Source organism: Taudactylus pleione, unplaced genomic scaffold (genome assembly GCF_031769625.1).
Source record: "Taudactylus pleione unplaced genomic scaffold, aTauple2 ptg000838l, whole genome shotgun sequence".
Taxonomy (NCBI): Eukaryota; Metazoa; Chordata; class Amphibia; order Anura; family Myobatrachidae; genus Taudactylus; species Taudactylus pleione.
Genome location: NW_028285240.1, coordinates 813,284 through 837,929, shown reverse-complemented (window position 1 = coordinate 837,929; position 24,646 = coordinate 813,284). Strand labels below are relative to the sequence as shown.

The 24,646-nt window shown below is 47.7% G+C and overlaps 1 protein-coding gene across 1 annotated transcript in view; it reads left to right on the top strand.

The window, feature by feature from the left end:
* Positions 1-1,044: 1,044 nt before the first annotated feature.
* The window catches only part of LOC148474519 (uncharacterized), an 81,062-nt gene continuing 57,460 nt past the window's right edge, over positions 1,045-24,646 (top strand). Inside the window, exon 1 of the mRNA XM_088458496.1 lies at positions 1,045-1,281. Coding sequence (XP_088314622.1) covers positions 1,258-1,281 — 24 coding nt within the window. The 5' untranslated portion in view covers positions 1,045-1,257. The remainder of the gene's footprint in view (positions 1,282-24,646) is intronic.

The following is a 24,646-nucleotide window of genomic DNA, read 5'->3' as shown; positions in this document are numbered from 1 at the left end:
ATGCGATGCATACACATGTGCTATACTCTACAATCGTCTGATTGTGTGCGTAATCGCAATTGCGATCAGTAATGAATCAGGCCCTTAAACAGCTTATACACAGCAATATTAATGAGCGATTGAAAGAGTACGACATCGGAATCGTTCAATCGGTTATTTATCGTGCACTGTGATGTCGGAAACGACCAGCGATGCGCACTCCCGCTGGTCGTTTACGACATCTATCATCGCCTGAATATGCCGGTCAATCTGCCGATAGCGAGAGATTTGCCATGTTCAGGGATGCGGGAGGAAGCCTGCACTGAACGATATATTGTTCTGTGCAGGCACTTCAGGGGATGGGGATGACTGTACAATTATGATGTCGTCATCGTACTGTCTTTCCTTATCGCCCAGTGTGTACGCTGCTTAAGATCTGTAACTTATAAATAATGCTGGGCATACACAGCCAGATAAAATGTCTGTCAGACCGACAGACATTTTATCTGGCCGGCTGCCAGCCACAGATGTCCGCCGCATTCACTGTGAGAGAAATCTCACAGTGTATAGCCCGACATCCGCGCTCCGCCCCCGGGGGAGGAGACATTTCCCTGTTCCTTCCGTAGGAAGGAACACAGGAAATGTCTGTCTGTCGGCCGCGCTGGGCATACACTGCCCGATGCGGCCGACAGTTACCGGGTAAATATCGCATCGGACGGGCATGCTGGACAATCCTGCATGCCCGACCGAGCAATATTTAACCCTCGGTCGCCTGCACACACGCTACAATTATCGGGCCGATCCGCCGATATCAGGCGGATCGCCCCGATAATTGTAGCGTGTATGGCCAGCATAAGTCTTTTCCCCATTTATCAGCTCCTCATGCAGCTTGTCATGTTAATTACCTCACAGAGAGGAAAACATAATTATCAGTGTACAGCAATTAACAACATAGAATCCCAGAAGACCGGCAGCTGTTCCAACCGACTATCTACATAAATGGAGAATGTTGGTCTAGGTTGGAGAAGTGCCTGTATCTATATATATAAGTCTATGTGGAAGTAACTAGGACCCGTCCCATGCAATCTGCATAATGATTGGGTTTTGATTATAGAGCCGAGGCTGTAAGTCCCCCTCACCCCACCCTGCAGGCTCCCCATCAGCCAGCAGCAGCAGCAGCAATACACCTGAGGGCGGCTCTCAGCCAGGCTGCAGGTGATACAGAGACTGCACCAGCCTATTACATGCCGTTTGCTACAGGAGCCTCTGTGGAATAAGATGTCTAGAACACTCCCAGTACAGGTAAGGGGTCTGCTGTATCTCCAGCTTATTCTGTAGTGGCTGAAAAACTGTATCTGTATTCACATTAATACTCAGCTGATGTAATATATGAGGTTTATGTACATTGTGCATGTGTTATATATTTTTGGTTGCCGGCCATAAAGTGATGAACCATCGTTGGTTTACGCTATGCCATCGATAAAACTGTTTATGTCTAGCGTGTAGTGTTACTGATTATACTCTGTGCGAGTTGCACGTGCGCCTGTTTGTGTAGCGTCAAACAAATTAGTTCTGTGGTGCATCCAGCATAAAACTGGAACACAATGGTATCTGTAATGCAGGTTTGGTAATTGCCCCTGCCAGGGCCGAAACTAGGATTTTTGTCACCAGGGGCAAGACAGTAATTTGGCGCCCCCCATGTAATTCCCCCTGCAGTAGTGCCCATATTGTAATGCCCCCATAGTAATGCCCATATGTTAATACCCCCATAGTAATGCCCCTGTAGTGCCCACCATACAGTAATGCCCCTGTAGTGCCCATGCTCCCATATTAATGCCCCTGTAGTGCCCATGCTTTCATAGTAATGCCCCTGTAGTGCCCATGCTCTCATAGTAATGCCCCTGTATTGCCCATGCCCCATAGTAATATCCCTGTAGTGCCCTTACAGTAATGCCCCTGTAGTGCTCATGCCCCCACAGTAATGCCCCTGTGGTAATGCCCCTGTAGTGCCCATGCCCCAATAGTAATGCCCCTGTAGTGCCCATGCCCCATTAGTAATGCCCCTTATTGCCTATGCCCCCATAGTAATGCCCCTGTGGTAATGCCCCTGCCCCCATAATAATGCCCCTGTAGTGCAGCTTATTTAAAAAAAAAAAATACTTACCTTGAACCCCGCTCCTGCATCCAGCGTCGCGTCCGGTCCGCCGGCTGCTCCTTGGAACTATGGGGGAGATGTCATGACGTCTCCCCCATAGTGCCCGTGGGGAGAGCTGGAAGCTGGAGTTCGGGAGAGAACTCCAGCCTCCGGCTACGGCTACACCGCGTCGCTGCAGAGAAGGAGCCGGGCGCCCGCTGGTAATAAATATTACCAGCGGACGTCCGGCTTGGAGCCTCTCTGCAGCGCCGGGCTGGAGGTCACTGGCACCAGGTACAGCGGCTCACCCGGTGCACGTGCACCTCCAGCCCCCCCCTAGTTGCGGCCCTGCCCCTGCGCTCACTTAGAGAGGTGGAACGGATTGAAGAGGCGTGCAAATGCAGATGGAGTACAGTAAAAGTGCGCACGTGGAGCTGCGAATGGTGGCAGAACCTTGCGGAGTTGCATCCGGAGCTGTACCGAGTGCGATTTCTTAAGAGCTAGTACAAAACCTAATACAAATGTTAACAGATGTTTTCTGTGCTTGAGACACACACACACACACTTCCAGCTACTAATACCTCTTCCTATACACAGTACTTGGAGTGAGAGGTTACCAGTGACATATATAGTGGTAATATAACCTCCCTCTTCCTGCTACTAATACCTCTTCCTATACACAGTACTCTGGGTGAGGTGTTACCTGTATATTATATAGTGGTAATATAACCTCCCTCTTCCTGCTACCTCTTCCTATACACAGTACTCGGGGTGAGGTGTTACCAGTGCCCTATATAGTGGTAATATAACCTCCCTCTTCCTGCTACTAATACCTCTTCCTATACACAGTACTCGGGGTGAGATGTTACCAGTGTCCTATATAGTGGTAATATAACTTCCCTCTTCCTGCTACTAATACCTCTTCTTATACACGGTACTCGGGGTGAGGTGTTACCAGTATATTATATAGTGGTAATATAACCTCCCTCTTCCTGCTACTAATACCTCTTCTTATACACAGTACTCGGGGTGAGATGTTACCAGTGTCCTATATAGTGGTAATATAACTTCCCTCTTCCTGCTACTATTACCTCTTCTTATACACGGTACTCGGGGTGAGGTGTTACCAGTATATTATATAGTTGTAATATAACCTCCCTCTTCCTGCTACTAATACCTCTTCCTATACAAAGTACTCGGGGTGAGGTGTTACCAGTGCCCTATATAGTGGTAATATAACCTCCCTCTTCCTGCTACTAATACCTCTTCTTATACACAGTACTCGGGGTGAGGTGTTACCAGTGTCCTATATAGTGGTAATATAACTTCCCTCTTCCTGCTACTAATACCTCTTCTTATACACAGTACTCGGGTTGAGGTGTTACCAGTGTCCTATATAGTGGTAATATAACCTCCCTCTTCCTGCTACTAATACCTCTTCTTATACACAGTACTCGGGGTGAGGTGTTACCAGTGTCCTATATAGTGGTAATATAACCTCCCTCTTCCTGCTACTAATACCTCTTCTTATACACAGTACTCTGGGTGAGGTGTTACCAGTGTCCTATATAGTGGTAATATAACCTCCCTCTTCCTGCTACTAATACCTCTTCCTATACACAGTACTCGGGGTGAGATGTTACCTGTATATTATATAGTGGTAATATAACCTCCCTCTTCTTGCTACTAATACCTCTTCCTATACACAGTACTCGGGGTGAGGTGTTACCTGTATATTATATAGTGGTAATATAACCTCCCTCTTCTTGCTACTAATACCTCTTCCTATACACAGTACTCGGGGTGAGGTGTTACCTGTATATTATATAGTGGTAATATAACCTCCCTCTTCCTGCTACTAATACCTCTTCTTATACACAGTACTCGGGGTGAGGTGTTACCTGTATATTATATAGTGGTAATATAACCTCCCTATTCCTGCTACTAATACCTCTTCTTATACACAGTACTCGGGGTGAGGTGTTACCAGTGTCCTATATAGTGGTAATATAACCTCCCTATTCCTGCTACTAATACCTCTTCCTATACACAGTACTCTGGGTGAGGTGTTACCAGTGACCTATATAGTGGTAATATAACCTCCCTCTTCCTGCTACTAATACCTCTTCCTATACACAGTACTCGGGGTGAGGTGTTACCTGTATATTATATAGTGGTAATATAACCTCCCTCTTCCTGCTACTAATACCTCTTCTTATACACAGTACTCGGGGTGAGGTGTTACCTGTATATTATATAGTGGTAATATAACCTCCCTCTTCTTGCTACTAATACCTCTTCCTATACACAGTACTCGGGGTGAGGTGTTACCTGTATATTATATAGTGGTAATATAACCTCCCTCTTCCTGCTACTAATACCTCTTCTTATACACAGTACTCGGGATGAGGTGTTACCTGTATATTATATAGTGGTAATATAACCTCCCTCTTCCTGCTACTAATACCTCTTCTTATACACAGTACTCTGGGTGAGGTGTTACCAGTGACCTATATAGTGGTAATATAACCTCCCTCTTCCTGCTACTAATACCTCTTCTTATACACAGTACTCGGGGTGAGGTGTTACCAGTATACTATATAGTGGTAATATAACCTCCCTATTCCTGCTACTAATACCTCTTCTTATACACAGTACTCGGGGTGAGATGTTACCAGTGCCCTATATAGTGGTAATATAACCTCCCTCTTCCTGCTACTAATACCTCTTCTTATACACAGTACTCGGGGTGAGGTGTTACCTGTATATTATATAGTGGTAATATAACCTCCATCTTCCTGCTACTAATACCTCTTCTTATACACAGTACTCGGGGTGAGGTGTTACCTGTATATTATATAGTGGTAATATAACCTCCATCTTCCTGCTACTAATACCTCTTCCTATACACAGTACTCGGGGTGAGATGTTACCTGTATATTATATAGTGGTAATATAACCTCCCTCTTCCTGCTACTAATACCTCTTCTTATACACAGTACTCGGGGTGAGGTGTTACCTGTATATTATATAGTGGTAATATAACCTCCATCTACCTGCTACTAATACCTCTTCTTATACACAGTACTCGGGGTGAGGTGTTACCTGTATATTATATAGTGGTAATATAACCTCCCTCTTCCTGCTACTAATACCTCTTCCTATACACAGTACTCTGGGTGAGGTGTTACCAGTGTCCTATATAGTGGTAATATAACCTCCCTATTCCTGCTACTAATACCTCTTCCTATACACAGTACTCGGGGTGAGGTGTTACCAGTGTCCTATATAGTGGTAATATAACCTCCCTATTCCTGCTACTAATACCTCTTCCTATACACAGTACTCGGGGTGAGATGTTACCAGTGTCCTATATAGTGGTAATATAACCTCCCTCTTCTTGCTACTAATACCTCTTCCTATACACAGTACTCTGGGTGAGATGTTACCAGTGTCCTATATAGTGGTAATATAACCTCCCTCTTCCTGCTACTAATACCTCTTCTTATACACAGTACTCGGGGTGAGGTGTTACCTGTATATTATATAGTGGTAATATAACCTCCCTCTTCTTGCTACTAATACCTCTTCCTATACACAGTACTCGGGGTGAGGTGTTACCTGTATATTATATAGTGGTAATATAACCTCCCTCTTCCTGCTACTAATACCTCTTCCTATACACAGTACTCGGGGTGAGGTGTTACCAGTGTCCTATATAGTGGTAATATAACCTCCCTCTTCCTGCTACTAATACCTTTTCCTATACACAGTACTCGGGGTGAGGTGTTACCTGTATATTATATAGTGGTAATATAACCTCCCTATTCCTGCTACTAATACCTCTTCTTATACACAGTACTCGGGGTGAGGTGTTACCAGTGTCCTATATAGTGGTAATATAACCTCCCTCTTCCTGCTACTAATACCTCTTCTTATACACAGTACTCGGGGTGAGGTGTTACCAGTGTCCTATATAGTGGTAATATAACCTCCCTCTTCCTGCTACTAATACCTCTTCTTATACACAGTACTCTGGGTGAGGTGTTACCAGTGTCCTATATAGTGGTAATATAACCTCCCTCTTCCTGCTACTAATACCTCTTCCTATACACAGTACTCGGGGTGAGGTGTTACCTGTATATTATATAGTGGTAATATAACCTCCCTCTTCTTGCTACTAATACCTCTTCCTATACACAGTACTCGGGGTGAGGTGTTACCTGTATATTATATAGTGGTAATATAACCTCCCTCTTCTTGCTACTAATACCTCTTCTTATACACAGTACTCGGGGTGAGGTGTTACCTGTATATTATATAGTGGTAATATAACCTCCCTCTTCCTATACACAGTATAACCTCCCTCTTCCTGCTACCTCTTCCTATACACAGTACTCGGGGTGAGGTGTTACCAGTGTCCTATATAGTGGTAATATAACCTCCCTATTCCTGCTACTAATACCTCTTCCTATACACAGTACTCGGGGTGAGATGTTACCAGTGTCCTATATAGTGGTAATATAACCTCCCTCTTCTTGCTACTAATACCTCTTCCTATACACAGTACTCTGGGTGAGATGTTACCAGTGTCCTATATAGTGGTAATATAACCTCCCTCTTCCTGCTACTAATACCTCTTCTTATACACAGTACTCGGGGTGAGGTGTTACCTGTATATTATATAGTGGTAATATAACCTCCCTCTTCTTGCTACTAATACCTCTTCCTATACACAGTACTCGGGGTGAGGTGTTACCTGTATATTATATAGTGGTAATATAACCTCCCTCTTCCTGCTACTAATACCTCTTCCTATACACAGTACTCGGGGTGAGGTGTTACCAGTGTCCTATATAGTGGTAATATAACCTCCCTCTTCCTGCTACTAATACCTTTTCCTATACACAGTACTCGGGGTGAGGTGTTACCTGTATATTATATAGTGGTAATATAACCTCCCTATTCCTGCTACTAATACCTCTTCTTATACACAGTACTCGGGGTGAGGTGTTACCAGTGTCCTATATAGTGGTAATATAACCTCCCTCTTCCTGCTACTAATACCTCTTCTTATACACAGTACTCGGGGTGAGGTGTTACCTGTATATTATATAGTGGTAATATAACCTCCCTCTTCCTATACACAGTACTCGGGGTGAGGTGTTACCTGTATATTATATAGTGGTAATATAACCTCCCTCTTCCTGCTACTAATACCTCTTCCTATACACAGTACTCGGGGTGAGGTGTTACCTGTATATTATATAGTGGTAATATAACCTCCCTCTTCCTATACACAGTACTCGGGGTGAGGTGTTACCTGTATATTATATAGTGGTAATATAACCTCCCTCTTCCTATACACAGTACTCGGGGTGAGGTGTTACCTGTATATTATATAGTGGTAATATAACCTCCCTCTTCCTGCTACTAATACCTCTTCCTATACACAGTACTCGGGGTGAGGTGTTACCTGTATATTATATAGTGGTAATATAACCTCCCTCTTCCTATACACAGTACTCGGGGTGAGGTGTTACCTGTATATTATATAGTGGTAATATAACCTCCCTCTTCCTATACACAGTACTCGGGGTGAGGTGTTACCTGTATATTATATAGTGGTAATATAACCTCCCTCTTCCTGCTACTAATACCTCTTCTTATACACAGTACTCGGGGTGAGGTGTTACCTGTATATTATATAGTGGTAATATAACCTCCCTCTTCCTATACACAGTACTCGGGGTGAGGTGTTACCTGTATATTATATAGTGGTAATATAACCTCCCTCTTCCTGCTACTAATACCTCTTCCTATACACAGTACTCGGGGTGAGGTATTACCAGTGTCCTATATAGTGGTAATATAACCTCCCTCTTCTTATACACAGTACTCGGGGTGAGGTGTTACCAGTGTGCTACTAATTACCCAGGCCCGGGCTTCCTGGAGGGACCCAGCGCCCCCTCCCTCTTTCATCACGCTGCTGTGTGCTGGGCTGCACTGAGACTGTTTGCGGCACTAAGTAGAGGCTGCAGCAGGCTCCTAGGCCTGTGGGGGGATCGATCACACTGACTGTTCGCACCCCCCTCTGGGTATGTGCTAGGCTCATGGGGCTCACAGCGCCCTGTCGCTCTTGGCGCTACTAGCGGGTACCCTGACTTGTGTACAGCTGTCCGGAGCATCTTTAAGACACCCCAAGCACTGCTGCACTTCCTAGTGTGGCGGACCCACCCATATGCGCGACGACATGGCGGCATGCACACGGTTAAGCCCTTTAAGGCCCTGTCTGTCTTGGAATGTACAGTAAGTGCCCGTAGACTGGGCACCTTTAGCTTCTGAGTCATGTCAGCATCTGTTATATATAGGGGCGTATTTATAATGGGTGCAGGGAGTGCAGTGCACATGGGCCCCTGGGTCCATAGGGGCCCACACCACACACCCTGCACCCATATTATACTTACCTCTCCGGAGTCTGCGCCTGTTGTATGAGCAGTACAGGAAAAATAGCCACCGTGGCCATTTACCCGGTGACCTGCACATGCGGTATAGACTCTGGGCACAGTCTAGTGCCCAGAGTCTATAAGTGCGGTGCCGGCCGTCGGACAGACAGGAGTGGGCCCGTGATGGAGACTGCACATGGGCCCCCTCCTCTCTAGAACCTCCCCTGGTTATATATTTACATCCTGATGATGTAAGATTATAGCAGCATAACATGGGTATATGCACCAGCTGGGCACTGCCGCCTGTGTGAGGAGTGTGGTGGGCTGGAGTGTGGGGGGACACTGCACAGTGAGGTAACAATGGAGTATGTCTGGCCAGTCCTACATTCCATTCTATCCCTCAGGGGGGAAGGGGGGGAGCACAGGCTTATAGGACCCTCTCTCTGTGGAAGGAAGGAGATCACATTACACCTCCAGGATAACTGGTACTGGGAAGATGCCCCTTGTAGTAACAGATGTCTGTATCAGGGGAGGAAGTCAGACCTATGACGCATACTCCATTGCTGAGGGCAGGAAGTGGCAGACTGTGATGCACAGCTATAAATACAGCGAGCCGGGGCCGGGCGTGAGATGTGCGTCCCCAATGACTGACGTCCCCAGCGTTATCCAGCACATGCTGGTGAGTTACACTCCGGCAGCACTCACATGAGAAGTGCAAAAACACATGTGTGTAATATGTATGTGTGACGCTCCGGGTCTTGTAGGTGGTACCCTGGGTGTTGTAGGTGGTACCCTGGGTGTTGTAGGTGGTACCCTGGGTGTTGGTGTGGGCACAGATCAGTTAGGTGTAGATGGTAACCTACAGCAGCTCCAGCAGTAGTTCTTCTCTTTTGGCAGTGTCTCCACCAGCTTTGCCCACCTCAGGCTGTAGCAGGGCACTGTATGAAATTGGTTATCACCAACAAGACTGTGACTAGAGGTGTGGCCCGTGTGCCCGGAATGGCACCCTGCAGCCAGGATTACTTGTGCAGTGCTGTGGATGCTTCAGACGGGGGCACTGTAACCTGTACAGCTGACCAGGCTTTCAAAGGACATTCAGTGCCACACTTATTATTATTATTATTATTATTATCGTTTATTTATGACGCCACAAGTGTTCCGCAGCGCCTTACAAAGTACTTACTGGTGCTGCTGGCCCCGTCCCTTTTGTGACATCATGTTTCCATGTGCACATCCTAATGATGTCACGTGGTCAGGGGACTTGGCCAGCCCAGGGCGCATTAGTACACTGTTATGGCCCTGATCGCCATATATGGATTACAGGAGATTGCTGCATGGAAAGTGATTTGGCAATTTAACCCACTCGTTAGCAATTCAGTAGTGAATAGACCATAACTCTCTGGTCATCTTCAGCACCTCTTTGGCTAGAACTAGGGAAAAGGCCAATATCTCAGTTGTCTCATTATACCATACTTTTAAATAGACATTAACACAAAACATAGACACAGTTTCTCTAGTAGTTTAAACAAGAAGAATATCGCGCAGTTTACTCAAACTTAGGGCCTGATTTAGAGATGGACGGTATTACATGGGGGCCTATTCATCATCAAAGGCCATATTGCCTTCGATGATGTTTAGATCTCGCTGCGAGGGTTACTTTAGTATCCAACTTGCAGCAGGGGAACTTGCTCCGAAAAGCAGTTGTCCCTGTGGAAAGTAACTAAGCTACAGAAAGTAACAAAGCTACAGAAAGTAACACCGCAGACAGCCGGCCTCTGCTGTGGACAGCTGTCCCTTCCGGATGTGGAGGGGGGAAGGAGAGCACAGTGTGGGATGGGGAGGGGGGGAAGGAGAGCACAGTGTGGGATGGGGAGGGGGGGAAGGGGAGCACAGTGTGGGGTGGGGAGGGGGGGAAGGGGAGCACAGTGTGGGATGGGGAGGGGGGGAAGGGGAGCACAGTGTGGGATGGGGAGGGGGGGAAGGGGAGCACAGTGTGGGATGGGGAGGGGGGGGAAGGGGAGCACAGTGTGGGATGGGGAGGGGGGGAAGGGGAGCACAGTGTGGGATGGGGAGGGGGGGGAAGGGGAGCACAGTGTGGGATGGGGAGGGGGGGAAGGGGAGCACAGTGTGGGATGGGGAGGGGGGGAAGGGGAGCACAGTGTGGGATGGGGAGGGGGGGAAGGGGAGCACAGTGTGGGATGGGGAGGGGGGGAAGGGGAGCACAGTGTGGGATGGGGAGGGGGGGAAGGGGAGCACAGTGTGGGATGGGGAGGGGGGGAAGGGGAGCACAGTGTGGGATGGGGAGGGGGGGAAGGGGAGCACAGTGTGGGATGGGGAGGGGGGGAAGGAGAGCACTGTGTGGGATGGGGAGGGAGAAGGGGAGCACTGTGTGGGATGGGGAGGGAGAAGGGGAGCACTGTGTGGCATGGGGAGGGAGAAGGGGAGCACAGTGGGGGATGTGGAGGGAGAAGGGGAGCACAGTGGGGGATGTGGAGGGAGAAGGGGAGCACAGTGGGGGATGGTGATGCGGAGCACAGTGTGGGATGTGGAGGGTGATGGGGAGCGCAGTCTGGGATGGTGATGGGGAGCACAGTGGGATGTGGATGGGGAGCAGAGTTGCATTTGGAGGGAGAAGGGGAGCACAGTTTGGGATGGTTAAGGAGATGGGGAGGGAGAAGGGAAGCACATTGTGGGATGTGGAGGGAGAAGGGGAGCACAGTGTAGGATGTGGAGGGAGAAGGGGAGCACAGTGTGGGATGGGGAGCACAGTGTGGTATGTGGAGGGAGAAGGGGAGCACAGTGTGGGATGTGGAGGGAGAAGGGGAGCACAATGTGGGATGTGGATGGGGAGCACAGTGTGGGATGTGGATGTTGAGCACAGTGTGGGATGTGGAGGGTGATGGGGAGCACAGTCTGGGATGGTGATGGGGAGCACAGTGTGGGATGTGGAGGGTGATGGGGAGCACAGTCTGGGATGTGGATGGGGGGCACAGTGGGATGTGGATGGGGAGCACAGTGTGGGATTTGGAGGGAGAAGGGGAGCACAGTGTGGGATGGGGAGCACAGTGTGGGATGCGGAGGGAGAAGGGGAGCACAGTGTGGGATGGGGAGCACAGTGTGGGATGCGGAGGGAGAAGGGGAGCACAGTGTGGGATGGGGAGCACAGTGTGATATGCGGAGGGAGAAGGGTAGCACAGTGTGGGATGTGGATGGGGAGCACAGTGTGGGATGGTGGAGGGAGAAGGGGAGCACAGTGTGGGATGGTGGAGGGAGAAGGGGAGCACAGTGTGGGATGGTGGAGGGAGAAGGGGAGCACAGTGTGGGATGGAGGGAGAAGGAGAGCACAGTGTGGGATGGTGGAGGGAGAAGGAGAGCACAGTGTGGGATGGTGGAGGGAGAAGGGGAGCACAGTGTGGGATGGTGATGGGGGAAGGGGAGCACAGTGGGATGGGGAGCAGAGCTTGGGATGTGGAAGGAGAAGGGGAGCACAGTGTGGCATGGGGGAAGGGGAGCACTGTGGGATGAGGATAGAGAGCATAGTGTAGGATGTGGAGGGAGAAGGGGAGCACAGTGTGGGATGTGGAGGGAGAAGGGGAGCACAGTGTGGCATGGTGATGGGGAAGGGGAGCACAGTGTGGCATGGGAAAGGGGAGCACTGGGATGAGGATGGGGAGCACAGTGTAGGATGTGGAAGGAGATGGGGAGCACAGTGAGGGATGAGGAACCCTAAGTGTGTATATTACTGAAAAGCTTTGCAACTCGAACCGCGGTGATCCCAGCAGAAGCTGGTACAGTCTCTTACACAGTCTACCAGGTTCACAACTTTTGCGTGACACACAATGACAGCGAGACAGACCGGGCAGCAAAGTGTGCTGTTTGTGATGACTATTGGGTGACTTGCGGGCACAGCTCATCTCAGCAAGCAGGGGCACCCTGGGGCAGGGCAGCTACTGACGTCATTCAGTGTGCCCTGCCCCCTTAGGCAGAAACTAGTGAGTGGAGGTGGGTACTTTTTTTTTTTTTTTTTTTCCCCTTCTATATTAAATCTCTATATTAAGTTTTTTTTTTTTTTTAGTTGTCAACTCTAGAAGTACAGCATGTAATTATTCTAAGAAATATGGGGGGCGGAAGGGGAACCAGTCCCTTACTTTGCCAGGGGCGCTCGGACCCCTAGATACACCCGTGCATCTGCGATCTGAGTGCTGCATCTCCAGATCACCATCACAAACATAAGTCATGATGGCTGCTCCTTTTGGCCAGGTTATGGCAGCTGAAGGTTACCGCAGTCCGGCCAAGTCCAGGAAATCTGCATCCACCGATGCAGACCCTGGTCTCTTCCCTTACGGAAAATATTGACAGTGCCTCCATTTCAGACAACACTGGCCAGCCCCGCCCCTGCTCCGCCCTTCAAATACTGCAGCATGTCAATCATACTGCTGCTATGGGGGGGGGTCTGCGAGTGAAATCACAGGACCCATTCTGCACATGCACAGTACAGGCCATGAGCATGCAAAGACCCCAAAATATCAGATGTGCACAAACCATCAGGTTTCCGTACATCTCTGAACCAGGCCCTCAGCCTCTCGCCCAAGTCAGGGTCCCCCCTCTTCAGCTTCGTAATGTCAAATCGCTCCCGCGGTCGCTAGCAATGGTCACTAGGTTTGATGTAGTGATATCGCTAGTGACCTGTAGTATGATAATGTACGGGCAATCCCCATTCCCCCCCATATAGCAACTAATTAGCTGTATTTTACCATGAGGAGACGACTGGGCCTAATGACACAAATTGCTCACCCCCATCACTACCCACCTGCATCTCTTTTCTGAGAGGAAAGTAATAAAGTAAGCAAGTATGGCTGACGTTGTCTCCGGCTAGCTGTCTCAGCTGGTGCTTCTGCGGCGGTCACTCAGCGCACAGCCAGCGGGTACTCAGCGGCTTCTTTCACCACATACCAGCAATAACACTTTGCTGTCTCTCACAGCAGCTCCCCCCGCTCTGCGCCTCAACATCTCCCGGTCTCAACTGTACACGAGCTCCCTCATACACACCGGGGCCCATGTATCAATAATCACGTTCTCAGTGCGATCTGGGCATGATATTACCACATTACATCACAACGTGCCTACTTTTTCAAAAGCATTTCAGGGAGAGTGTGAAAGCAGCACCTATGAGCGCGGCGGTAAAGTGGGCGTGTCCTGCTACATCTGAGAGGCGTGTCATACATGTGATAGGAGTGCAGTGCTACATCTGAGAGGCGTGTCATACATGTGATAGGAGTGCAGTGCTACATCTGAGAGGCGTGTCATACATGTGATGGGCGTGTACTGCTACATCTGAGGGGCAGTTCATACATGTGATAGGAGTGTACTGCTACGTCTGAGAGGCGTGTCATACATGTGATAGGAGTGCAGTGCTACATCTGAGAGGCGTGTCATACATGTGATGGGCGTGTACTGCTACATCTGAGGGGCAGTTCATACATGTGATAGGAGTGTACTGCTACGTCTGAGAGGCGTGTCATACATGTGATAGGCATGTACTTCTACATCTGAGAGGCGTGTCATACATGTGATAGGCGTGTACTGCTACATCTGAGAGGCGTGTCATTGTCATACATGTGATAGGCGTGCACTGCTACATCTGAGAGGCGTGTCATACATGTGATAGGAGTGTACTGCTACATCTGAGAGGCGTGTCATACATGTGGTAGGTGTGCACTGCTACATCTGAGAGGCGTGTCATACATGTGATAGGAGTGTATTGCTACATCTGAGAGGCGTGTCATACATGTGATAGGTGTGTACTGCTACATCTGAGAGACATCATACATGTGATAGGAGTGCACTGCTACATCTGAGAGGCGTGTCATACATGTGATAATAGTGTACTGCTACATCTGAGAGGCGTGTCATACATGTGATAGGAGTGTACTGCTACATCTGAGAGGCATCATACATGTGATAGGAGTGTACTGCTACATCTGAGAGGCGTGTCATACATGTGATAGGCGTGTACTGCTACATCTGAGAGGCGTGTCATACATGTGATAGGCGTGTACTGCTATGTCTGAGAGGCATCATACATGTGATAGGAGTGCAGTGCTACGTCTGAGAGGCGTGTCATACATGTGATAGGAGTGCACTGCTACGTCTGAGAGGCGTGTCATACATGTGATAGGCGTGTACTTCTACGTCTGAGAGGCGTGTCATACATGTGATAGGAGTGCACTGCTACGTCTGAGGCGTGTCATACATGTGATAGGCGTGTACTGCTATGTCTGAGAAGCGTGTCATACATGTGATAAGAGAGCACTGCTACGTCTGAGAGGCGTGTCATACATGTGATAGGCGTGTACTTCTACATCTGAGAGGCGTGTCATACATGTGATAGGCGTGTACTGCTACATCTGAGAGGCGTGTCATTGTCATACATGTGGTAGGAGTGCACTGCTACATCTGAGAGGCGTGTCATACATGTGATAGGCCTGTACTGCTACATCTGAGAGACGTGTCATAATACTGACTTACATCCAAATGTAAATGAGCCCCAAAGCAGTTAGTAAGATCTATTTGGTGGTGATAACACTGATACTTATCAGAGAATACATGTAGCCATAGGGATCATTGTGCCTTATACCCAATGCAGGGAAATTATACTAATGATCCCATTTGAATGTATACATGTCGTTTTTTTTTTTTTTTTTTATATTCTTTTACTATAACCGCTACATAATGGCGTAAGGTGTAATCGGGGAGATCGCTACTATATCAAGGAGTGTTGGGCAGTATGATGGCAGTATGTGATAATATATCATAGAGCACACACAGGGGATTCCTGCTGTTGAAGATATCAGGGAGATTATGGTTGGTTGTAGTAGTATGCGCCATGTGAAGCGCGTTGCGCTGACGAGGGGGGTTTCCATGCTCCATCCATAGGGATTTTCTAGCTTCACCCATGGGCGCATCTATTAGCCATACATGCCTACCTTCCCGGTTTTTGCTGGAGGCTCCCGATTTTTCGGATAACCCCCCCCCCCCGCACCCCCGGAAGAATAGGCACTTCTCCCGTATACTGCCCACTTCCTAGTGAAGTGGGCAGAGCTGGGAGAATTTCTGCGGCGATTGTGGGACGGCGTGTAGGGGGCGGGGCTTAATGATGCGATTCTTCACAAATCGCGTCATTTAGCCCCGCCCCTATGTAACTATGCGGCTATTTATTGCAAGGGGGGCTGGGCTTAATGACGCAAACCATCAGGCCCCGCCCCCATCACAAGTCTCCTGCTTCTCCTACCCGGACATCTCCCATTAAAGGTAGGCAGCTCTGCTATCAGCAGTCAGGGTTGTGTACTGCAGCGATCAGTCCACCGGGGCTATCACCAGCTCTATGCGATGTGTGGAATCACTGCCGCTCTACGGACACCAATGTGCAGTTAAATGACTGAGGGCTTGATTCAGGGGCACTCGCTCTGAATTAGGGTGGCCGCATGTTCCACCTCCTGGCCGTTTGCTAAGCTGTGGGTGACCACCCACAGCTTTAGCGAGCGGCCAGATGATGTTTGCAAGCCCGATGGTCGCGACCGAGACCCTTGTGGTAGGGTCTCGGCCGTCGCAAGCCCCAGCGATAGAGCCGGAAGCTCATCACTGACATCGTGAGAGGGAACACCCCCAAACGGCAGGCGTTCCTTTGGGAACGCCTCCATTTGGCCAGCCACCCTCCCCCGGCCCGCCTACCAAACGGGGCGAGCTGTCGATCAACATCGACAGCCACCCCTTTTCAATGCGAGCACCGGAGCGAGTGATTTCTATGGCACTGCCTGGCCATCGACCCGCTTGCGAGCAGGTCTGAATCAGGCCCTGAGTCCAAAAGCACTCCTGCGATGCTCCAATAACATGTGACCCAAGCGCTCCAATAACATGTGACCCAAGCGCTCCCCTGCAGTAATGGCTACATGTCGGTGGTGGCTGGTGGGAGAATGTATGTTGTGGAGGCACAGAAATAAACCGGATAAAGGTACCGAAGACTAATGACACAATATAAAATAGCCAAATATACAATGGAAAACTATAATGACTAACAGGATGAGCAGACCGTGAATAGTATAGCTGTATATTTAGCATTAGAATTACACTATAGTCATACCCGCCTACAACCCTGATGCAGCCGGGAGCCTCCCGAAAATCAGGTGCTGCTCCCGGCCCCCCGGGAAGGCAGGCAAGGGTCCCGGCAGCTGCCAAAACTCCCAACTCCCCCCTCCCCCCTGCAGTAACACTAGAATCGGTGATGCGCTGCCTTCTGCTTCACAGTGCCGTTCACATTTCATTGTGAATAGGGGTGGAGTCACAATGACGCTATCGTGCTGTAACACCCCATGCTCCACCCCCACGCCCCCCACCATGGAAGCGGGAAGGTTGGAGCTGAGAGTCAGCAGGTATTTAGCGACCAGCTGCGAATATGATGTCCCTGATGTTCAGTTTGTATCGGAATGAATCCCGATCAGGGTGTGTAACAGTGTGTGCGAGCAATGAACATGAAGTGGTGGTGCTGGGCATGAATCAGTAACACAGGCAGAAGCAGTGGCATACAGTAGTATGGGGGGTGAGGGAGGGTGAGCAGACAGGGACATTTAGCCCCGCCCCTATGTAACTATGCGGCTATTTATTGCAAGGGGGGCTGGGCTTAATGACGCAAACCATCAGGCCCCGCCCCCATCACAAGTCTCCTGCTTCTCCTACCCGGACATCTCCCATTAAAGGTAGGCAGCTCTGCTATCAGCAGTCAGGGTTGTGTACTGCAGCGATCAGTCCACCGGGGCTATCACCAGCTCTATGCGATGTGTGGAATCACTGCCGCTCTACGGACACCAATGTGCAGTTAAATGACTGAGGGCCTGATTCAGGGGCACTCGCTCTGAATTAGGGTGGCCGCATGTTCCACCTCCTGGCCGTTTGCTAAGCTGTGGGTGACCACCCACAGCTTTAGCGAGCGGCCAGATGATGTTTGCAAGCCCGATGGTCGCGACCGAGACCCTTGTGGTAGGGTCTCGGCCGTCGCAAGCCCCAGCGATAGAGCCGGAAGCTCATCACTGACATCGTGAGAGGGAACACCCCCAAACGGCAGGCGTTCCTTTGGGAACGCCTCCATTTGGCCAGCCACCCTCCCCCGGCCCGCCTACCAAACGGGGCGAGCTGTCGATCAACATCGACAGCCACCCCTTTTCAATGCGAGCACCGGAGCGAGTGATTTCTATGGCACTGCCTGGCCATCGACCCGCTTGCGAGCAGGTCTGAATCAGGCCCTGAGTCCAAAAGCACTCCTGCGATGCTCCAATAACATGTGACCCAAGCGCTCCAATAACATGTGACCCAAGCGCTCCCCTGCAGTAATGGCTACATGTCGGTGGTGGCTGGTGGGAGAATGTATGTTGTGGAGGCACAGAAATAAACCGGATAAAGGTACCGAAGACTAATGACACAATATAAAATAGCCAAATATACAATGGAAAACTATAATGACTAACAGGATGAGCAGACCGTGAATAGTATAGCTGTATATTTAGCATTAGAATTACACTATAGTCATACCTGCCTACAACCCTGATGCAGCCGGGAGCCTCCCGAAAATCAGGTGCTGCTCCCGGCCCCCCGGGAAGGCAGGCAAGGGTCCCGGCAGCTGCCAAAACTCCCAACTCCCCCCTCCCCCCTGCAGTAACACTAGAATCGGTGATGCGCTGCCTTCTGCTTCACAGTGCCGTTCACATTTCATTGTGAATAGGGGTGGAGTCACAATGACGCTATCGTGCTGTAACACCCCATGCTCCACCCCCACGCCCCCCACCATGGAAGCGGGAAGGTTGGAGCTGAGAGTCAGCAGGTATTTAGCGACCAGCTGCGAATATGATGTCCCTGATGTTCAGTTTGTATCGGAATGAATCCCGATCAGGGTGTGTAACAGTGTGTGCGAGCAATGAACATGAAGTGGTGGTGCTGGGCATGAATCAGTAACACAGGCAGAAGCAGTGGCATACAGTAGTATGGGGGGTGAGGGAGGGTGAGCAGACAGGGACAAGTCCGTGTGTGGAAGGGGGCAGGGGTAAACGCAGGATTTTAATGGGGGGGGGTTCTGTATACAGTATGTGGTATATATATTTATCTATAAAGATGCCCTGGCTCTCTGATTTTGATGCTACAATTTGTTTTTGTTTTTTATTGTTTTATTTATTTAGCATTTAGCGATGTTTCCGATGCACCATGAGAGCTTGAAAACATAAAAATGGTCATGCTGGACCAATTTGTATCTTGGCACGATCTGCTGAAGAATTAATCCAGAGACCCCTGAGGAACAGCGATATAGGAAGACTTTCTTAGAGAGTAGTAGGGTGTTGACTATTAGCCCTCAGTAATGTGTTATGGTCAGTCGGCTTCCTAAACTATGTGGAGCCGATGGTATCACCATCTTTGAACAGAGTAACATCAAACATCAAATCCATTCATTGCCAGTCAATACTGTAAGTATATTTGACTGGTTCATCTAGCGCATTCAAATGATCAATCATATCAGTAAACTCAACCTTAGTACCAGACCATATCTCCCTATAATTGCTGAGCATGTACCGCTGCTCATAATCAGCCATATACAAATTTGCGATATTCGAGCCCATCACGGTGCCATTGATTTGGACATAATAATCAGAACCATACAAAAAATAATTTGTCAAAATAAGTTTGATCAAAGACACTAGAAAATCAATAGGGGGTTGGCTACAACTTGCTTGTAACAGACTATCACAAATTACCTTAATCCCCTGTGTATGCGGGATAATCGTGTATAATGACTGCATGTCGAGAGTCTCCAACCAATCATCAGAGAAAACAGGAAAAAAGCTTTTAATTTTATCGAGGAAATCAGAAGTATCTCTAATATAGCTCCCAGTGGCATGCACAAGTGGCAAAAGGAATTGATCGATGTATTGCTAAAGCATGTCAGAAGTCTAAATCAACTGGACCTGATAAATACTTGAACAGTATCGAAGGCCGTATGATTCATGCTAGCACTTATGACCACACTGCCAATATATCAGGCCAGATATACAAGAAATATTGGCCTCTGGTTGCCTCTGATCCAGTGCTTAAATTGGGGAGGGTCCGACCACCAATGAATGCCTATAAGAGAGCACCTGATTTGAGTCAATTGTTAATGCACCCCACATTACAACCTAAAAACAGGGTGCCTTTTGGCTGAATAGCAGTAAAACTGGTTGCTTTAAGTGCAATGCATGTGTGACGTGCCGGTCCATGCTTTGTGGTGAGACGTTTCCACATAGTGGGAAAAAGATCCCCATCAGACATAAATTGGTCTGTACTATGAAATTTGTAATATATTTTTTTTACTTGTCCATGCGGTCTCTACTATATCGGGATGACTACTAGATCATTAAGAGCCCCTATGGCGAACCATCGTGCCTCGATTAGAGCAGCACTCAATACCGGAGACACTGACAAACCCGTTGCAAAGCATTTTTTGAGCTTTGGACACAAAGTATCGACCTTAAGATGTATGTTGATCGATTTATGTGCCCAAACTGATGAGAGGTGGCGATGGAGAATTGATGCTTAAAAAATTGGAAGCCCGCTGGATCTATAGACTTAACACTCTCATTCTAGGTGGTCTAAATGAGAACAATTCTTTTTTATTAACTCATTTTTGAGCAACATTGGGATCCTTTGATTGCATGTTCCAGTCGGAGTACTGTCCTTTTTTTGTTTCTCTCTCTATTTTTTATTATATATATATATATATATATATATATATATAAAATGTGTCAGTCAGGATAGGGGTCCCTCTCCTGGGGGTAGATGGACTCCCTCTTTGCGTACAAAGCAGCTGTAGAAACAGGACACAAGTCAGGGGTTCTCGTACAAACTGGTAGGCGCCAGTCTTTATTGAGCCAAAAGACTATAAACTTAAAGATAAGTCCTAGCCCGGCTGGGCATTAGCTACACAGGAGATTCCCTCTCTATAATAATGGTAGGGCCTATTGCCCTCACCATCAACAAAACACGTGCACAGTACTTACAAGGATTATCACCAAGTGTCCTTGAACAGGCTAGTCTGCCTTCTGTCCCAGCTGTGACACTCACAAACCTAGCTTATATTAGCCATTTTCAGCTGCAAGCCCTAATGAGCCTGTTACTAGGCTGAAAGGCCCAAAACCTGGAGTGGCCTGTGGATGGAGCCCTCCCTCTCCTCACATCCACACTCCCAGGACCCATTCCGGCTTTTCCCTAAAGCCGACATTTCTAGTCTGTTTTTCCCAAACAGACTTCTCCTGGGGGTTTCAGAACACATATGACAGGAACCTAGAACATACATAGAAGCCATTCCACACTTCTCCAGTGCTTCTATCACATATTCCCCCCCCCCTTGTTTTGAACAACTGCAGCCCCCAAACAATGGACACATGATAAAGCATCTGCATTGGCCAGCTGGCTTCCTGGCCTGTGTTCTACCGTAAATTTAAAGGTTTGTAATGCCAAGAACCATCTCGTTATTCTCGCATTACTGTCCTTGTTTTCTGACATTCACTTCAGAGGGGCATGGTCAGTGATCAATCTGAACTTTCTTCCCACCAAGTAGTACCTGAGAGTCTCTAACGCCCACTTTATGGCCAATGCTACTTTCTCGACCATAGCATAGTTTCTTTCATGTACATTTAATTTTCGACTTACGAAGAAAATCTGGTGTTCTTCACCCTCTTTGCTTTGGGACAGGACCGCTCCGATGCCTACATCTGATGCATTAGTTTGTACAACAAACTCTGTCAAAATCAGGGGTCATCAGAACTGGTTGGGTACATAATGATATTTTTAACTCCTGGAAAGCCTTCTCTGCTTCAGGATCCCATTCCACCATGACTTTCTGTTTGCCTTTGGTAAGGTCAGTCAGTGAGACTGCAATGGTGGCAAAATTGGGTATAAACCTCCTATAATACCCAGTGATCCCTAAGAAGGCCCTCACCTGCTTTTTATTCAGGGGTCGTGGCCAGTTCTGTATTGCCTCAATCTTATTAAGCTGTGGTTTTATCAAACCTCTGCCAATGGTGTACCCAAGACAATTACTTCTTCCAACCCCAGACAACACTTTTTTTGGGTTGGCTGTCAGACCTGCCTTAAAGATGGAGTCTAACACTGCTTGTACTCTGGGCAAGTGAGACTGCCAATCAGGACTATGAATGACCACATCATCCAGATAAGCAGCAGCATACTGCCTATGGGGCCTTAGAATCCTATTCATCATTCTTTGGAAGGTAGCAGGTGCCCCATGTAGCCCAAAGGGCAACATCTTGTATTGGAACAACCCCTCTGGTGCAGAAAAAGCTATCTTTTCTTTGGCATTCTCAGTTAATGGCACTTGCCAATACCCTTTAAGTCGAGAGTAGTTCAATATCTGGCTGTCCCCAGCCTTTCAATTAGTTCATCCACCCTAGGCATTGGGTAGGCATCGAACTTTGAGACACTGTTCAATTTCCGGAAGTCATTGCAGAATTGCACACTCCCATTGGGCTTTGGAATGAGTACAACGGGACTTGACCACTCACTATGCGATTCTTCAATTACACACAACTCTAACATTTTTTTAATTTCCGTCGACACTGATTCTCTTTGGGCTTCTGGTAACCTATAGGGTTTTAGGTTAACCTTAACCCCTGGGTCAGTGATTATGTCATGTTTGACCTTGGTTTTCCCTGGTAGATCAGAAAACCCTTAACTTCCTGCTGTTGACTGGCTGACAGGGTTTTTGCCACTGTCACTTCGGGTACCATGGGCCCTGGGTTTAGTGGAGGGGCTCGGATGGCTGACAGTGCTGCTCTATCCTTCCAGAGTTTAAGATTTACATGATATATCTGTTCTGGCTTTCTCTTCCCCGGCTGGTAAACTTTATAATTGACCTGCCCCACTTTTTCTAGGATTTCAAAGGGTCCTTGTCATTTAGCCAAAAGTTTACTTTCTACTGTGGGAACCGACATCAACACTCTGTCCCCAGGAGCAAAGTTGCGTAAGCGAGCATTGCTGTTGTACACCCTCTGTTGGGCCTGTTCCAAGTGCTCTTCTTTCAGCAGCAATTCTTTCTTGCATTTGAGAAACATGCTCAATAACTTTTTTTATACGGACTGGACTGCCCCTCCCATGTCTTTTTGGCAATGTCAAGTAACCCCCTTGTATGTCTCCCGAACAGTAAACCAAAAGGGGAAAACCCTGTGGCAGATTGGGGAACCTCCTCTTATGGCCAACCGCAAATATGGTAACAAGTAATCCCAATCTCTACCATCTTTGTCCACTACTTTCCTTAGCATGTGTTTTTTTTTTAAAAGTTTTATTAAACCTCTCCACTAACCCATCGGTCTGGGGACGGTACACAGAGGTTCTTAATTGGTCAATTTTAAACAGGCGGCATATCTCCTTCATGACTTTTGACATAAATGGGGTACCTTTTGGTCAGTCAGGATCTCCTTAGGTATTCCCAACCTGCTAAAGACATGGACTAATTCTCTAGCAATGATCTTGGTTGACATATTGCGTAATGGTATCGCTTCCGGGTACCAGGTAGCGTGATCTATTATCACCAGAATATATTGATGGCCCCGGGCAGATTTCATTAATGGCCCAACCAAATCCATAGCTATTCTTTCAAACAGAACCTCAATAATGGGTAATGGAACCAGGGGACTTTTGAAATGTGGCCTTGGAGCATGATACTGACATTCAGGGCAGGATGCACAATAGTCAGATACCTCTTTATGGACCCCGGGGCCAAAAAAACCTCTGCACAATTAGCTCAGTAGTTTTCTGTACCCCTAGGTGGCCTGCCGTTATATGACCATGGACCAGATCTAATACTGTTCTTCTGTATGCTTTGGGAACTATTAATTGTTCCACAATAACTTCCCCCTTCTTAGTAACCTGATACAACAAATCTTGACATACTGCCATGTGAGGATATGACAAAGGACTATCGGGGTCTATGGGTTTACCATTGATCACCTTGACATTCTCCCTGGCTTTTACCAGAGTAGGGTGGTCATTCAACGGCAAAGACTTCTCTCCTGCACTCAAGATCAGGCAGGCGGTCCACGGGCTCACCAACATGCATGTATAGTCTTAACATACCACCATTTTTAACTGAGTTTCTGGACCTTCACTTTGGTGTGGGTGATATTAGCTAGGATCGACTATAAAAATAATAATATATTGAAGTATTTACTAATAGTGTTATATTAATGTTTATAAGTGTTTATATTATGATTGTATTATGTATTAGCTTCTATGTTTTGGTCACTCCTGGAGTTCCTTTGTAGCAACACCAATTCGTACGCTGTCACTATATCGTGGTTTGGGATCTATTGGCTCCGATTCTGTGCCTGCCTGCCTATTGGTATGAACGGTTTCCGGTACGTGGAACGCAAACCCTCATCTCTTAGTTACAGTTCCTGTTGTCAGTGGCTTGAACAGGATATTGCGTCAGTATATATGTGACGTGCATAGTGCCGTTTTGTACAGACATTGCTGTTAAACATCATGTCGTGCACAGTAAGTATTCTGCCACTTTTAGCTTACAAGCTATTTTCTTACATATACTGTTATCAGTCCCATTACAATATGATTCTAATTGCAGAGCCCGGATGTCAGTGGTTTAGGGCTGATGAGAAACACGTGTTTCAATTATGCTTATGTATTTGTGATGGTTCTAATTGGTGTGCTATATAAGGGAGACCAAGAGGCCTATTCATCAACACTAAATTAACGTTTTTAAGGACATTTTCCTTAAATAAAGTTATTTTAGTATTCATGAAGAATCTTAACGCAGGAGATATCACTGATATCTCCTGGTTAAGTTCCCCTGCATTCATTTCCACACTCCCCATACATTAGTACATTAGTATATTAGTACATTAGTATGGGGATGTGGAAATTATGGTATTCATCAAATTCCGAAAATTATGAATTTTCGGAATTTGATGAAGGTATTATCCGCCACTGTGGTGGCGAATAGCAGGTGAAACTTACCTGCTTACAGCTGGACAGGTCCCCC